The sequence below is a fragment of the Oncorhynchus masou genome, chromosome 32 (genome assembly GCF_036934945.1).
Source record: "Oncorhynchus masou masou isolate Uvic2021 chromosome 32, UVic_Omas_1.1, whole genome shotgun sequence".
Taxonomy (NCBI): domain Eukaryota; kingdom Metazoa; phylum Chordata; class Actinopteri; order Salmoniformes; family Salmonidae; genus Oncorhynchus; species Oncorhynchus masou.
The window spans coordinates 56,156,752-56,173,453 of record NC_088243.1 but is presented as its reverse complement, the minus strand read 5'-3'; the positions used below and the strand labels follow the sequence as shown (position 1 = coordinate 56,173,453).

The window sequence follows — 16,702 nt, the reverse complement described above, 5'->3', positions numbered from 1 at the left end:
CGTGTATATACTGTATATGTGTGTGTAAGCTTTGAGGATAAGGTTGGCTGCTCTATTGATAGTAAAAAGGGTTCAAAGGTCAGGCTCAGTGGTTTATACACTTGCTGGTGATGCAATTGTAAAGCAAGACATGGCAGGACACATACACACACACACACACACATTATATTGTACAGTAATAGGGACAAATGTGTGTGTTTCGACTAATTATGTTCTCTGCTGCAGCAGGTGTCTGAATGTCTGTGTGTCTGAGGAAAGACTATTCCAAAAAAATTTACTACAGAGAAATTACTTTAAATAGAGTTAAACAGTCCAAGTCCCACGGCCAAGTCTCTCATGACTCACACTCAAAATATTCATATTCTCAATATGCCACTCTCTCTCACACAGACTCTCGTAAGATGTCTTTGCCAGACTTTAAAAAAAAAAAACGAAATAGCTCTGTCAAAATATTTATCTGCAGAAACAGTATCTTTCAGAAATGAACATGCACATACTGTATGTACTCATGTACACTCACCCCAACTTTCACACACACACACATTTACACACACACACACACATTTACACACACACACACATTTACACACACACACACAAACACAAAGGTCGACACATGATTGCCCGTCATGCTGAGTCTTGACCCGTCATACTTCCTGTCATGGGAGACGTTGCCATGGTAGCAGTTAGTAAACAATGGTGTCTGATGCTAGCGCCCCTCGGTCAGAGGCTAATGAAGTCATTAGCGCTGCTTGCTAATATTCGAACGACGTCTCACAAGCCTCCCAGACATGCACAACCTGACACCTCCCACCTGGTCACTTCCATTCTTAGAGAGAAGCTAAAAAACATTCATTATATGTATATATAAGTATATTCCGGACTCTGACATTGCTCGTTCGGATTTTTTTGTAATTTTATTTTTTTATGCGTATATTGTTTTTTTATTGCTATGTACTACTGCACTGTTGGAGCCAGAAACACAAGCATTCCACTGCACCTGTGAATACAATCAGAAACTGAACATTTTGTGTGTGTGTGGTGGGGGTGTCACAAATGGCACACTATTACCTACAGTATATAGTGCACTACAACATTTGTGTAGGCCTACTATAAAAGGACATCATGTCTAACCTTAATTTAACTAGGCGAGTCAGTTAAGAACAAATTCTTATTTACAATGACAGCCTACCACGGAACAGAGGGTTAACTGCCTTGTTCAGGGGCAGAATATCAGATTTTGACTTTGTCAGTCGGGGATTCAATACAGCAACCTTTTGGTTACTGGCCCAACGCTCAAACCACTAGGCTACCTGCTGCCCCACGCCATTCGGGACACAACCTGGGTATTTTCCACCTGGAGTGGAGAGAGTGATTATGGAGTGATATAAAGGTATTGATCCAGTCTGCAGTCATGCAGCAAGTGAAGTGGTACTGGAGCTGTAGTGGTCTCAGCTAAATCAGCCCCTTCTCTTCTTTCCGCAGAGTGAAAAAGAGATGGACGGAAGAACTGCTATACCCTTCTTCTCTCATCCAATGAAGAACTGAATCACGTGCTCATTAATGACCCAGGGGTACGAGGACCAATCGCCAGACTGAGTGGTGACGTCATACCAGTGACAGAGGCAGAATTGGGACCACCATGGATTCTATGGCAAAAAAGCATCAGTACTCTCACACACTGTAACTCATACTCTCTCTCTCTCTCTCGCTCTCTCTCTCTCTCTCTCTCTCTCTCAAAAACACTCTTCACACTTGGATAAAACAGAGACCAGTAACTCATCTCTCCACTCAGATATAAGACTGCCTCCACCAACTGTGATGTCACAGAGTGGCTTCTTCTCTTCCAGCTCCTCTGGGGGCTGAGCCGGGGCTATGGGTAGAAGGGTGGCTGATCCGACCAATCCAGTGCCTGCGCTCGGGGTGCCCCTGGCGGGGGGGCGATGGGGTCCACTGTGCAGCGTGGGGGTGCAGACCTCCCCTGGCCTTAGGACCCTCCCGTCAATCAAACTCAACCAGCCAACCAGTACGCAGCACCCAGAGACAAGGAGTAACAACCATGTCACCACGGTATTGACCATGCCCTCGGAAACGGTTTTTTCGTGTAACTCATGCAGCAGTGGCGGCAGCGGTGGTTTTGCCGTTTCCAAGGAGAGGAGTCAGAATGCGATCAACAGTCTGACACAGGACGACATGGGGTCACAGGGGTCAGGGGGCGGGGTCTACTGTCAGATCAAAACCATAAGGACCAATCCCAGGGAGTCTGGTCACAGGTCCAGCGGGAAACGGACGTCTCGATACACCAATGGGAGTGTGGTTGCCCCTGAGGTGGTGGGTGGGGTATGTACTGAGGGTGCCGAGGGGAATGAGCCAATCAGAGAGAGGAGGAGGGTCCAGTCTCTGAGAGGGGAGGAGTCTCGCCCTGTGCTGAGGTCAGGGAGTGTGTCTCATTCTGTGAGCTCTCACGCCACGCCTCCAAGGCCCTGTAGAATGATGACATCATCGCCCCGTCTCTGTGGAACCTGCGGGCGGAGACAGTCCCAGGCCCCACCCACTTGCATGGCAACTGCATGCCGCAGGCGAGCGGCCAACAAGTTCACAGAAAGCCAGACCCTCCCGAATCCTCCCAGGAAACAGTCCGTACTCCTCAACCAGAACCGGAAAGACTCCCCTGTACTGAACACACACACACACACACCACCAACCACACACAAAGCTGTGAAGAACACTCAAACACAAACTCAGACATTGCCCTCTCCACACACAACCCAAAAGACACACACGCTCACAAAAGATTCACCTGTGCCCACATGCTCCAACACTAAGGATGCACAGCACACACATACAGACCCAGAACCCAGTTTACCCAGGTTACATCAGAAAGAAACACACACACAGACAGCAGACACACACTCACACACCACAGAGAAACACACATCTAGGCCAAATAAATCCACAAGAAATACTCCAGCTACACAGCCTTTACCGGACAAAAACACAGAGACGTCATCTGACAACCAACACACACCACCAAACTCATCTACACAAGTCACCCCCAAGCCACCACCCCCAGCCCTCCTCATAGGCAAAAAATCCTCGGCCTCTGCCCCTCTCCCACCTAAAACCTCCCCCAACCCCTACCACACTGTCCAGGTGAACCCAAAACCAGCACCGCCTGTCCTTCAGACCCAACCCAAACATACACCCCTCACCCCCTCCCGGCTCTCCAAAATAACACCAGCACAACCAATCAAAAAAGAAGACTCCAAAACCCCTGGCCAATCAAAAGATGCAAATGCTCTGCATGCTGCCCATTTGGCCCCACAGTGCAATGGGGCACCAGGAGGTATGGTGGGGTTACCAGGTGGGGTACAGGGGTGTGTGTCGGGGGGCCTCCACGGGCGTCTTCACAGCGTGGAAGAGAGTCTGCTCTCCAACCAGGAGAAGATCAAAGTCCTCCTCAATGTTATCCAAGACCTGGAGAAAAGCAAGGCCCTCAGCGAAGGGTGAGAGAGGGGCGTGTGTGTGTGAGTGAGAGAGAGAGAGAGTGAACGAGTGAAAGAGAAGAGGAAGATGAAAGAGAAGAAGCGAGCGAGTAAGAGACTGAGTGTGCAAGAGGCGGAGAAAGGATGTATGTGAGAACGTATGGGAGTGCCTTTGAGAATCAACTCCAATGTAAAACTGGCATGCTTTCAACTTGGTAATGCACTTTAAGGTCATGGGAGTATTGCAGGGGCTGTGATGTACTGTATGCAGAATGTTATTGCTGCAGTGTTACAGAGCACAGCAGAACAGCCACAGGGATATGTGTACAGAACACCTTTCTAAACCCTGCTGTATAAATAGTAAATATCAGTTCTTGCCTTTGTGGTGTATTCCGCTGCTCTGCCTCTGTACGCATTCTATCATATGGTCCATATAATTACAGGCAGAACTCCTTCATGGCTGCTCCCTCAGGCTTTAAGGTCAACATAAGTTATCGACCTCTCTCCCTCTCATTCCGTTTCTCTCTCCTCCTCATTTCTATCTCCTTTCTCTCCCTCCCAGCTCTCTCTCTCTCTCTCTCCCTCCCTCCTCCCGTTCTCTCCTTTCGTCATCTCGTTCTCTCCCTCCCTCATCTCCTTCTCTCCCTCGCTCATCTCCTTCTCTCCCTCCCTCATCTCCTTCTCTCCCTCCTTCATCTCTTTGTCTCCCTCCCTCATCTCTTTCTCTTCGTTTCTACATCTCCTTATTTCACTCACCCAAATCAAATACTCTCCCACGCTCTCATTTTGGAAATTGTCCAATTTTCTACTTCTTTTTTGTTCCCATTCTACTTTCTCCTTATTCACATTCATTCTTCTACTTGAAGAATGCTATTCATCTCTTTTCACCTCCACCCGCCCCCCGTTATCTCCCTCTTCATCCCTCTATCTTTAATTACCACCAGCTCTCTTTCCTTCTCTCCTGATATGAATCACTTCTTCCTCCATACAATATAGAGCTGACTTCTCCTCCACTCCTCTCTCCTCACCCTCTGTCCTTTCACTATATTCCACTCACACGCTACCTCTGTTGTCAATCAGTACATCGCTCTCTCATCTCTTTCCTGTCACTCTGTTTTGTTTTCTCTCTTCCATCACTGTCTTCTCACCTCTCTGTCCCCACTCTCTCTCACCCCTGATCCCCGACAACAGAATGCACCCCTTTCTTATTTCCCCTCTCTCCTCTCTGTCCCCCCTCTCCCTCTTACCCCTGATCCCCGACAACAGACTGCACCCCCTCTCTTATTTCCCCTCTGTCCCCACTCTCCCTCTCAACCCTGATCCCCGACAACAGACTGCACCCCCTCTCTTATTTCCCCACTCTCCCTCTTACCCCCTGATCCCCGACAACAGACTGCACCCCCTCTCTTATTTCCCCTCTCTCCTCTCTGTCCCCACTCTCCCTCTCAACCCTGATCCCCGACAACAGACTGCATCCCCTCTCTTATTTCCCCTCTCTCCTCTCTGTCCCCACTCTCCCTCTCACCCCTGATCCCCAACAACAGACTGCACCCCTTTCTTATTTCCCCTCTCTCCTCTCTGTCCCCACTCTCCCTCTCACCCCTGATCCCCGACAACAGACTGCACCCCCTCTCTTATTTCCCCTCACCTCTCTGTCCCTACTCTCCCTCTCACCCCTGATCCCCGACAACAGACTGCACCCCCTCTCTTATTTCCCCTCTCTCCTCTCTGTCCCCACTCTCCCTCTCACCCCTGATCCCCGACAACAGACTGCACCCCCTCTCTTATTTCCCCTCTCTCCTCTCTGTCCCCACTCTCCCTCTCACCCCTGATCCCCGACAACAGACTGCACCCCCTCTCTTATTTCCCCTCTCTCCTCTCTGTCCCACTCTCCCTCTCACCCCTGATCCCCGACAACAGACTGCACCCCCTCTCTTATTTCCCCTCCCTCTCTCCTCTCTGTCCCCACTCTCCCTCTCACCCCTGATCCCCGACAACAGACTGCACCCCCTCTCTTATTTCCCCTCTCTTCGCTCTGCTCTTCTACCCACTCCTCTACTTTTTATTTCTCATCTTCTCTCCACTCTACTCCTCCCTCCCTCCCTCAGTTCCTCTTGGGTTGACGGCTCAATATAATACCAAACTAATCCCTCCCAGATTATGATTGAAGATACGCAATTCATGTTTCAGGGGCACAGCAAGACTCACAACAACAGGATACACTTTGTTCCTCGGTGGCATTTGTGTGTGTGTGTGTGTGTGTTTTGGCACAGTGCTTAATTAAAGTTTTGGTGCTGTTTTTAAGTTTGTGTCTTGTGCTCCCTTTGTGTCTGTGTGTGAATGTGTGTCTTGTCTGTTTGTTTGGGGGTGTAGTACTAATGACGCTCTCCTGTGTACTCCTCCTCATCCCGATGTTTGCGTGTCCTTCTTTGTTGTCGCCGTTGTGTTAGGCGCTGCTCTTACAGAACTGGACAGGATATCAACAACTGCCCCACCTGTCAGAAGACTGCCTGCATCATATACAGGTAAAACACCTTCCTGATACCACATTAATACTAATACCATTTCACTTCTCAACGTCACTTCTTTTTATATATCAAAATCCACATACAGGTACACTTTGCTATTATAACAGTATACCCAACCCACAGTCTACAGTGAACACTCGAACCACTAGCAGATGGCTTCAGTTTCAGCATCACGTTTTATGAGTTGTATATACAGGATTTGCATCGGTGTATTAAATGCAGGCTCCATCTTGACTATGCAACAACAATAATAAATAATAAAATATAAGAATACAAACATAAAGTAAATGGCAGTAGAATAGAATAAAGATTGTAGCAGAATTATAATACAGGAAGGCACAATTTATACAACAATATTTAAATGAGTATTGGGGATGGGGGTGGGGGGGGGGGCATTGTATAAACTGAGCAGTATAATAAGAGTCTGGTAGCAGTAGTTGTGATATGTGTGTGTATGTCTGTGTGGGTGTGTGTTATTGTGAGTGCATGTGTGCTAAGGTGTGGAGAATCAGAGCAGGTGCTCAGTCCAGTTCAGGTGTTCAGCAGTCTGATGGTTTGGATCCTTGATGATGCTGGGTGGGAGTGGGAGCACAGTCTCAATGATGTACTGGGGGCGTCTTCGCCACCCGCCGGAGGGCCTTGCGGTGGTGGACGGAAAATGTGCCGTATCAGGCCGTGATGCAACCGGTCAGGATGACCATCCTTTCACCTACTCTGCGTCTCACAAAGACACGGCAGTTGGAACCAAAAATCGCAAATTTGGACTCATCAGACCCAAAGGACAGATTTCCACCGGTCTAATGTCCATTGCTTGTGTTTCTTGGTATTTTTCTTATTGGTGTCCTTTAGTAGTAGTTTCTTTGCAGCAATTCGACCATGAAAGGCCTGTTTCGCACAGTCTCTTCTGAACAGTTGAAGTTGAGATGTGTCTGTTACTTGAAACATTTATTTGAGCGGCAATCCTAGGTGCAGTTAACTCTAATGAAATTATTCTCCGCGTCAAAGGTAACTCTGAGCCTCCCTTTCATCTGGCAGAGCCAGTTTCATCATATTTTTGGGACTGCACTTGAAGAAACTGACTGACCTTCATGTCTTAAAGTAATGATGGACTGTCGTTTCTCTTTCCCCTTGAAATTAGTGGATTCGGCTATTTTAGCCATAGTCGTTGCTGACAGGTGTACAAAATCAAGCACACTGCAACGCAATCTCCATAGACAAACATTGGCAGTAGAATGACCTTACTGAAGAGCTCAATGAATTTCAACGTGGCACCATCATATGATCACACCTTTCCAACAAGTCAGTTCGTCAAATTTCTGCCCTCCTAGAGCTGCCCCAGTCAGCCCGAATATAGTGCCAACTGTAAAGTTTGTTGGAGGAGGAATAATGGTCTGGGGCTGTTTTTCGTGGTTCGGGCTAGGCCCTTTAGTTCCAGTGAAGGGAAATCTGAATGCAACAACATACAATGACATTATAGACAATTCTGTGCTTCCAACTTTGTGGCAACAATTTGGGGAAGGCCTTTTTCTGTTTTATTATGACAATGCCTTCGTGCACAAAGCGAGTCCATACAGAAAGGGTTTGTCGGGATCGGTGTAGAAGAACTTGACTGGCCTGCACAGAGCCCTGACCTCAACCCCATCAAACACCTTTGGGATGAATTGGAACACCAACTGCGAGGCAGGCCTAATCAACTGTCCGACCTCACTAATGCTCTCGTGACTGAATGGAAGCAAATCAATGCAACAATGTTCCAACATCTATTGGAAAGCCTTCCCAGAGGAGTGGAGGCTGTTATTGCAGCAAAGGGGGGACCAACTCCATATTAATGCCCATGATTATGGAATGAGATGTTCGACGAGCAGGTGTCCACATACTTTTGGTCATGTAGTGTACCTCCTCCCTGTAGGGAGTTGCCTATCAGGCCTACAACCGTGGTTGTTGGTGCTGTGCAAAGCCACGCAGTCGTAGGTGAACAGAGAGTACAGCAGAAGACTAAGGACACACCCCTGGGGGCCCCTGAGTTGAGTCCGTATGCAGGAGGTGTTGTTGCCATTCCTCACAGCCTGTGGTCTGCCCATCAGGAAGTCCAGGATCCAGTTGCAGAGGGTGGTGTCCAGAATCAGCATTCTCACATAGATGTTCCTCTTGTCCAAATGTGTTACGGCCCAGTAAATAACGATGGAAATTGCATCTTCTGTGGATCTGTTGGAGTAGTAGACAAAATGGAGTGGGTCAAGTGTGCCTGCCATGCTGACCTTGATGTGGGCCATGACCGGCCTCTTGAAGCACTTCATGATGACCGAGGCGAGAGCAACGGGTCAATAGTCATTTGGGCCAGTCACCTTGTTCTTCTTGGGCACTGGGATGATGGTGGTCTCCGTAAAGCGGGTGGGGACTACAGCCTGGGACAGGTTGATGATGTCCCACAAGATGCCAGCCAGCTGGTCAACACACACTCTGAGGACACAGCCAGGGATCCCATGTGGGCCGGCAGCTTTGTGAGTATTAGCTCTTTTTAGAGTTTCTCCTCAAGTCAACCTCGGCGAGCGAAAGCACCTGTTCGACCGGAGCGGCGAGAGTCTTCCTGAATGGCTCAGTATTGTCTGCCTCGAAAGCGAGCATAGAATGTGTTGAGCTTCTCTGGGAGGGGGGCTTTGGTGGGCACCGCACAGCTGGATTTGCCTTTGTAGTCTGTGATAGTCTGTGGCTCTTGACACATGCAAAGCGAGTTGGTTTGAATTGTCGAACATCAATTCAAGTTTGAGTCTGTGTCTTTTTGCCTCCCGGACGGATTTGGGGAGCTCATACCTGCATGCCTTGTACGTGTCGCACGCCACAGAGTCATCGGGGTTCCTTCTGCTGACATTCAATGCTGCAGTACGGGCTTGTTATTGTGGGTACAACATCATCAACGCATGAATCTCGTAACTGACGAAATACTGTATATATATATATATGCCTCAATGTTAATGGATGAGTCCTGGGTGGATGAATCTTTGAACCTATTCCTAATAGTGTTCTCAAATCAATCCTGCAGCACCGAGTCTGCCTCCTCTGTACAGCGCCTCACTTTTCTCTGTGTTGGTGGCTCCCTCTTGAGTTGCTGCTCGTAAGCGGGGAATAGGAGCAGAGAGACGTGATCTGATTGGCCGCAATGGGGGGCGGGGTATGGCTGAGTTTGCTGTGTGCCGCCTTGGTGTTTGCTTGTGGCGGTATGTACCCAGCTGTCGTCATAACCCACAAGTATTCCCTTGGCACATAGTAGAGGCGGCATTTTAGCATCAGACACTCCAGTACTGATGAACAGGATTTCGCAATGCTTTCAACTTCGGTACACCAGGAATTGTTAACGAGGAAACATAGCCCTCCCCCAGACACTTACCAGATCCCCCCTGAGTCTTTGCAGTAGCCGCCGTTCAATCCACTCGGGGATATGGTGAAGCCATCTGGTTGAACGGCAGAGTCACGTGAATTGTCTGTAAAGCCATATCTCAGTACAAAACTAAAGACACCACATTCCCTGATGTTCCTCTGTGATTGAAGCCGAGCTCTGAGTTCACAAAGTTCCTTTTCCAGCGTTTGGACATCAGCGACCAGGATACAAGGAAGAGGAAGCCGTGTATCTTCGTTCTTTCAGCCAAGCTCGGAGTCCTTTTCCTTCCTCTTCTTCGCTGCCTTAGTTCAACTGCCGTGTATCTTCGTTCTTTCAGCCAAGCTTGGAGTCATTTTCCTTCCTCTTCTTCGCTGCCTTAGTTCAACTGCCTTAAGCAGGAACCGGCAAGAGGGAGTCCTTTTCCTCCCTCCTCAGCGCTGCCTTAGTTCAACTGCCTTAAGCAGGAACCAGCAAGAGGGAGTCCTTTTCCTCCCTCCTCAGCGCTGCCTTAGTTCAACTGCCTTAAGCAGGAACCAGCAAGAGGGAGTCCTTTTCCTCCCTCCTCAGCGCTGCCTTAGTTCAACTGCCTTAAGCAGGAACCAGCAAGAGGGAGTCCTTTTCCTCCCTCCTCAGCGCTGCCAACAGGTAAAAGTCCTTGTGATGTCATCGACAGTAACAGCAAGAAATGATCCTAGTCCGATACTGGCCTGTACAAACACCCTACCAAGTACCCAGCAGCAACATCAGCATTCCCCACCTCCCTCTCCATACTCTGTAAGGCTGTGACCTAAACGACTAATTAAATCAAACACCGTACAGCCTCAAAACATGGCTAAAACTACATTTGTTATATCATGGATGGCCAGTCCTTGCATCCATAGCTCTGTCTAGGAATTTGAGAGTGGTTACTTTTCTCCAGGCCCATCCCTCAGCTTTTTACCCAAACAGGGGCGGGGTCATCCCTTTGTTATTGCTTCAATTGAGGACTCTAACTTTAACCAATCAGGACGTGCAGCTCTTTGCTAACTCGCTATCAGCCCACCAGATCTCCTCCTCGCCCTCATCTCCTCCTCCTCTGTAACCAGGAACAACATTAGCTACAGCAGGAGTTCACATCTAATCAGGAATAATTAGGACCGGAGGGAAGTGTGGCAGAGATACCGGCTCACACAGGGGCCCTACAGGGCCACAGAAAACAGCTCAGGGGCCCCCCAGGACCTGTTTCGGCAGATAATATCACAGGACCGCTAGGAAGTCCCTGAATAGCTAGTGAACAGCAAGGAAGTCCCCCAGTGAAGTTCAAAGTGAATGTTAAATAGAATACATTACTGCAGTAGCCTGAATCACTACTGCCTGAGTACGAACTATCTAGTAATTATCTACTATTACCACTGGGCACACTCCTCAAAGACGACCACACTGTGTTGGTAGACGTCCCAGGACATTTGGATTTAAATGTAATTAATGCATCTCTCTCTCTCTCTCTCTCTCTCTCTCTCTCTCTCTCTCTCTCTCTCTCTCTCTCTCTCTCTCTCTCTCTCTCTCTCTCTCTCTCTCTCTCTCTCTCTCTCTCTCTCTCTCTCTCTCTCTCTCTCTCTCTCTCTCTCTCTCTCTCTCTCTCTCTCTCTCTCTCTCTCTCTCTCTCTCTCTCTCTCTCTCTCTCTCTCTCTCTCTCTCTCTCTCTCTCTCTCTCTCTCTCTCTCTCTCTCTCTCTCTCTCTCTCTCTCTCTCTCATAAAGAGGATCAGTAATATTCTATTATTCCCAATAGCGATATGCTAGTACACACACACACACACACACACACACACACACACACACACACACACACACACACACACACACACACACACACACAAAGTAACATACAGTTAATCCAAACAGAAGAGAAGGATTATTACAGTCATTCCGAGGCCATTGGAAGACGCTTTTCATTCTATTGTGGTTATGAAACACACACACACACACACACACACAGGCACATCAATACAGTCATTTTCTTGATGGTACAGTAATGGCGTTATCACACACTCAGCAGGACACAGAGATGGGATGGGGGGAAGAGTGCGTAGAAGAGAGAGATACAGAGAGAGAGAGAGAGGAGAGAGACCGTGTGGGATGGAGGCTTCCTTCTTCATGATTTGAGCTGGAAAATGACATTTTGATGTTTCCTGCCTGCAGATGTTTTGTACTGTCAAATCTAATTAATCTGTGTGACAGAGAAACAAAGAAAGGCAAGTTCTGACAGAAAAAAAACACTGCGCTCACTCGCATGCACGCACACACACACACACACACACACACAGCAGATACTGTAGATGCCAGCCGGGGGAATCAATTAAGAGGAGCAGCTTTCCCAATTGAGGCGTAATCCCCAAAACAATAGAGGAGGAACAACAGAGAGATAAAGAGAAGGAAAAACTGAGCTACAGAGAGAGGGATAGGGGGAGGGGCGGAGAGAGTACATGGATAAGCATGCTCGTTCTTTAAAACACCCTGAAAGCACATGCTGCACGGCAAGGAATGTGTAGGCCAGGTTCAATGCTTATTTCTTTCCATTTGTGTGTGTGTGTGCGTGTGTGTGTGTGCATGTGTGTGCATGCGTGGTTTCAGTGGTAGCACTCCTCCTCTCCAGTGCTTTATAATTTATTCATATTCCTTTCCTCTCCCCTGCGTCTGCATCTGTGCTTTTACCTCTCTTTCATATCTTCCGGTCTCTTCATTTCTCCTCTTTTCCGGGAACATTCTAACCTTACCTCAACTCTCCCTCTCCCCCTCTCCCTCTTTCTCTCCCCCCCTCTCCCTCTTTCTCTCCCCCTTTCTCCATCTCTCTCTCTCTCTCTCTCCCTCTCTCCCCTCTCCCCCCTCTCCCTCTCCCCTCTTTCTCCCATCTCTCTCTCTCCCTCCCTCTCCCCTCTCTCTCTCCCTCTCTCCCCCCTCCTCTCTCTCCCCCCTCCCATCTCCCTCTCTCTCCCTCCTCCCTCTCTCTCTCCCCCTCTCCCCCTCCCCTCTCCTCTCCTCCATCTCTCTCTCTCCCCCCTCCCTCTCTCCTCTCTCTCTCACCCCCTCTCCCTATTTCTCTCCCCCCTCCCTCTCCCCCTTTCTCCATCTCTCTCTCTCTCTCTCCCCCCTCTCCCTCTCCCTCTCTCTCTCCCCCCTTTCTCCATCTCTCTCTCTCTCCCTCTCCCTCTCCCCTCTCCATCTCTCCCTCCTCCTCTCTCGGCTTTCTTTCTATTTACTCCCCCTCCTGCCTCTTTCTCTGTATCTTGTTTTCCCCTCCTGTTTTCTCAACTCATCCTTTCATCCTTTCAACCACCCTTCCCACCCCGCTAGTACTCATCAAACCTTCCCGTCTTTACCCTCCTCCTCTCTCTCTCTCTCTCTCTCTCTCTCTCTCTCTCTCTCCCGCTGTTTCTCCTTTAGAAGCCCCTGTGTGTTATGTATATCGGACGCCTCCTCTTCCCACTCACTGCTGTGAGGTTTTATTTGTCAGGAGAGAGCAAATACGATGACTGAGTGGGCATAGGATTTTGAATGGGAATCCATTTTTTGGTCCCCCACAAGGATAGTAAAACAAACGTGTGTGTGTGTGTCTGTGTGTGTCTGTGTGTGTGTGTGTGTCTTCTATCCTCCTGTCCTTCCTTCATCGTAAGCCTCATTAACTCCAGATGCTCAAACTCTGTGCAACTCATCTCATTACACACAACTTTGTTTTACTATTGTTGTGTGGACCAAACAATTCATTCCCATTCAAAATCCGATTTTCCCTTAACCCTAACCCCAAACCGCTAACTCAAACTCAAACCCAAAACCCATAACCAGAAGTGTAATCCTAACCCTAAACCTAACCCCTAAACCTCTCGTTATTGTTTTCATCTCACTGAAATGTCGCATTTGACCCCTCTGAGCCCTCGGCCTCCATCGCCCAATGTTTACCCACCCTCTCCAGACCGGAATGACTTGCAATATGCAGACAGAGTAGGAAGTTGCAATAGGCTCCGCGTAACCAAATGTTTGATGCCATCACAAACAGAAACCGTCTTAAACATAACCCTAATTCAAACCCTAAAACTTTTCCCTTGTGGCGACCAGCGAAATGTCTGAATTTTCCTTGTTTTACTATTATTGTGAGGACTTCTGGTCCCCACAAGGATAGTGAAACCAAAAACACACACACAGACTTTCAATGCACCCTCAAACTCCCCTGCAGTATGACCCAAAGCATTAGCCACTTTAGAGAGGAGAGAGGGAGAGCGATATATATATATATATAGAGAAAGATACAAAGCAAGAGAGAGAGAGAGATGGAGAGAGAGAGAGATGGAGAGATGAGAGAGAGAGAGAGAGAGAGAGAGAGAGAGAGAGAGAGAAGAGAAGAGAAGAGAAGAAGAGAGAGAAGAGAAGAGAAGAGAGAGAGAAGAGAAGAGAGAGAAAGAGAGAGAGAGAAGAGAGAGGGAGAGAAGATATGACAAGGGGAGGGAGGGCTTTGAAAACATCACAGTGGAAATACATGTCTCACTCAGTCCTCTCTTTAAGTTCCAACACTTTAGGACGACTCTCTAGTTCGCCTCTACTCTACTCTCTCTTTCTCTCTCCTCCCACTCCTCTCATTACTCCAGCCTGTGATATAGTGGGGCATGAAGCGTAGGAATTCTGTGAACGTGAAATGACTTCAGTGTGTGTGTGTCTGATTGGGTGCATAGCCGTGCACCTGCATGAGCACATGTGTTTTCAGAGGTGTTAAGCATGTGCATTGATGTGTGTATGTTACCGTGCACATCGAACTGCATTTATATCAAAGGGCATTTCAATAAGTACAAGCAATTTATGTTTGCGTACGTGTCAAACTTTCTCCACCTCTCTCCCCCTATTTTCTCCCTTTTTCTCCCCCTCTTTTCTCCCCCTCCCCATCTTTTCTACCTTTTTCTTCCCCCTCTTTTCTCCCCCTCTTTCCCTCTTTTCTACATTTCTCTCCCCCTCTTTCTCCCCCTCTTTTCTCACTCTTTTCTCCCCCTCCCCATTGTTTCTACCTTTTTCCTCCCCCTCTTTTCTCCCCCTCTTTTCTACATTTCTCCCCCCTCTTTTCTCCCTTTTTCACCCCTCTCTCCCCCTCTTATCTCCCTTTTCACCCCCTCTACCCCCCCTTTTCTCCCCCTCTCTCCCCCTCTTTTCTCATTTTTTCTCCACCTCTCCCTGCCTCTCTTTCAACCTCTTTCTCCCCCTCTCTCACCCTCCCCACTCTCTCTTCCTCCTCTCCCACCCTCTCTCTCCACCTCTTTCTCACCAGTGTGGAGCATGACTTCAGACAGCAAGAGGGGAGGTTCCAGCCAGTGATGGAAACTCTAGATGGGGTTTACGATGTCCCCCTCCCTGTCCCCAAACCTCCCACCTCCCGCCCCAGCGCCAAGGCCCGTGTCAAGAAGCTACGCAAGAAGTGTTTCTGGTGGCTATAGATACACATCCATCGCCGGGGGTACAGTCGCCATGGAGAAGTTGCGGGATGCTGTTACCAAGGGGATTGGACAGGTGTGTGTTGATGGACCATGGCAACTGTTCCTGTGTCTTTGATGTTGCTATAGGAACTGTACACCTATTATGGTAGCTGAGCTACAGAGATGCTACACCTTAGAAACAGTTGGAGTGTGGATAACATGGAGAGCAATAAGTTACCATGGACAACTCTGAGGTGTGACAACTATGACAACTATGAGGTGTGGACCAACTGATAGAGTTCAAGTCTTGGGATCACTGGTTACTGGATTTTGAAGAGACACTAAACTGAGTGACTTTGTCCCTGACCAACAGAGTTACTGTGCTACTGTGCTAGGTTGGACACATAAGGGACACGGTTTAAGAGTGTCTAGTGGTGACTCTGATAGGTCAAAGGTCCCAGTGCTTGAACATAGATGAGCACCTATTCACATTCCACGACCTACAGAGTGACCAGTCCATCTACAATCCCTTCAGAGAGTGACAGGCCACGTAGCCAATCAACACACGCTTCCACCAGGATTCTTCCGCAATACGCAAAACAAAAACGTTACTGAGTCATACTCAGCACAAACAATATACACACACAGTATAGCACTAAACACATCACTTACACACACACAAGCACACAAGCACACGCACACACACACACACACACTACAATTATATCCACTCTACACTATGAGCTTTCATTTTTCCACAGCGCTATTGGCTAAAACACAAGCTCAACCAATAATAATCTCAACCTTTCCTTCCAAGACCACACCCTATTTACTGTTTAACCAATAATCAGCCCCGGTCCCTAACCTGCCACATCAGTGCTTTTTAATAGATCGCTCTTCCCATCTCCATATGTGATCTCCCACAATGCTTTTCTCTTCCTTTTCCTCTCGCTGTGTTGTTTGCAATAGTTATATTGGGATCCAATAAAAGTGTGTATTTTAAACAGAACAGATCATTTCCTGCTTGAACAGGGGTTCCCTATTCCCATGACGACACACCTAAAGCACTATTGACCACCACCATTCAGGATGAAGCCATGGCACTATGGAGGAATGGTAACAGTGGATGGAGGGCTATAAGAGGGCTACAACGTGGTGTTTCAAAGGGTAGAACAAAGGGCACTAAACTGAAAGAAAGTCTACAGACTGAATCAATCAGTAGTTTCCCAAATACTTCCTGTGTTTCAGACCCACCTATAGCTTCGGGGGGGGGATTGCTCGTCTCCCTTCAAGTAAACACGAAGTAAACAACTCCATCGTTTTTAGCCAGAACCCAATTTTAAGCCGTGGCCCAAACTGAAATTGGCCACAACCCACCAGCAGGATACAAATAACAATTTGTGAAACATTAAAAGGACTGAAGAGAAGGATTTAGAAAGCAGCCAGTGTGCGGCGGTACTCTGCGATCGAAAGCAGTGGGGCAATTATTTTCCATGGAGGGGCCACATTAGAATATGTTATTGCCATCGCGGGCCAGAACCATATTACAGGGTTAAACATCATGTGTATGACTGTGTTGACAGGTATAGCTACTGTAAATCACATCCAGATATGCTACTTATTTGACTTTTTAACATGTACAGAAATAAACCACTTCCATGTTCTCCTTTTGGTAAGTATTTTCATTATTAAGCATGTAATGAACTACGGGCAGGGAAAAGTACACTGTGCATTCAGCACCACGGACAGAACCCTTGTTAACGGGTATGCACAAACACACAAGAAAGAGAGAGCGCTCAACATTGCATTTAAACTATTCAATCAGTGTGAGGAGTGAAGTCTCTGATGGGCATTGACTAGAGGAGTGAAGTCTCTGATGGGC

General features: G+C 48.0%; 2 protein-coding genes across 2 annotated transcripts in view; one reads left to right on the top strand and one right to left on the bottom strand.

Moving 5' to 3' along the window:
- The window catches only part of LOC135526261 (dedicator of cytokinesis protein 2-like), a 152,075-nt gene that overhangs the window by 65,437 nt on the left and 69,936 nt on the right, over positions 1-16,702 (bottom strand). The gene's annotated exons all lie outside the window — the stretch shown is intronic.
- Positions 1,820-16,067, top strand: LOC135526835 (serine/arginine repetitive matrix protein 1-like). The gene is made up of 3 exons (XM_064955509.1): positions 1,820-3,506; positions 5,936-6,010; positions 14,676-16,067. The coding sequence occupies exons 1-3, from the start codon at positions 1,876-1,878 to the stop codon at positions 14,839-14,841; spliced, it is 1,872 nt and encodes a 623-aa protein (XP_064811581.1). The 5' UTR covers positions 1,820-1,875; the 3' UTR covers positions 14,842-16,067.

Bases quoted from the DNA above. Each gene is read 5' to 3' on its own strand.
- LOC135526835 (XM_064955509.1), top strand. From the start codon at position 1,876: ATGGGTAGAAGGGTGGCTGATCCGACCAATCCAGTGCCTGCGCTCGGG. The intron at 3,507-5,935 runs GTGAGAGAGGGG...CCGTTGTGTTAG, and splicing joins AGCAAGGCCCTCAGCGAAGG to GCGCTGCTCTTACAGAACTG. The intron at 6,011-14,675 runs GTAAAACACCTT...CTTTCTCACCAG, and splicing joins ACTGCCTGCATCATATACAG to TGTGGAGCATGACTTCAGAC.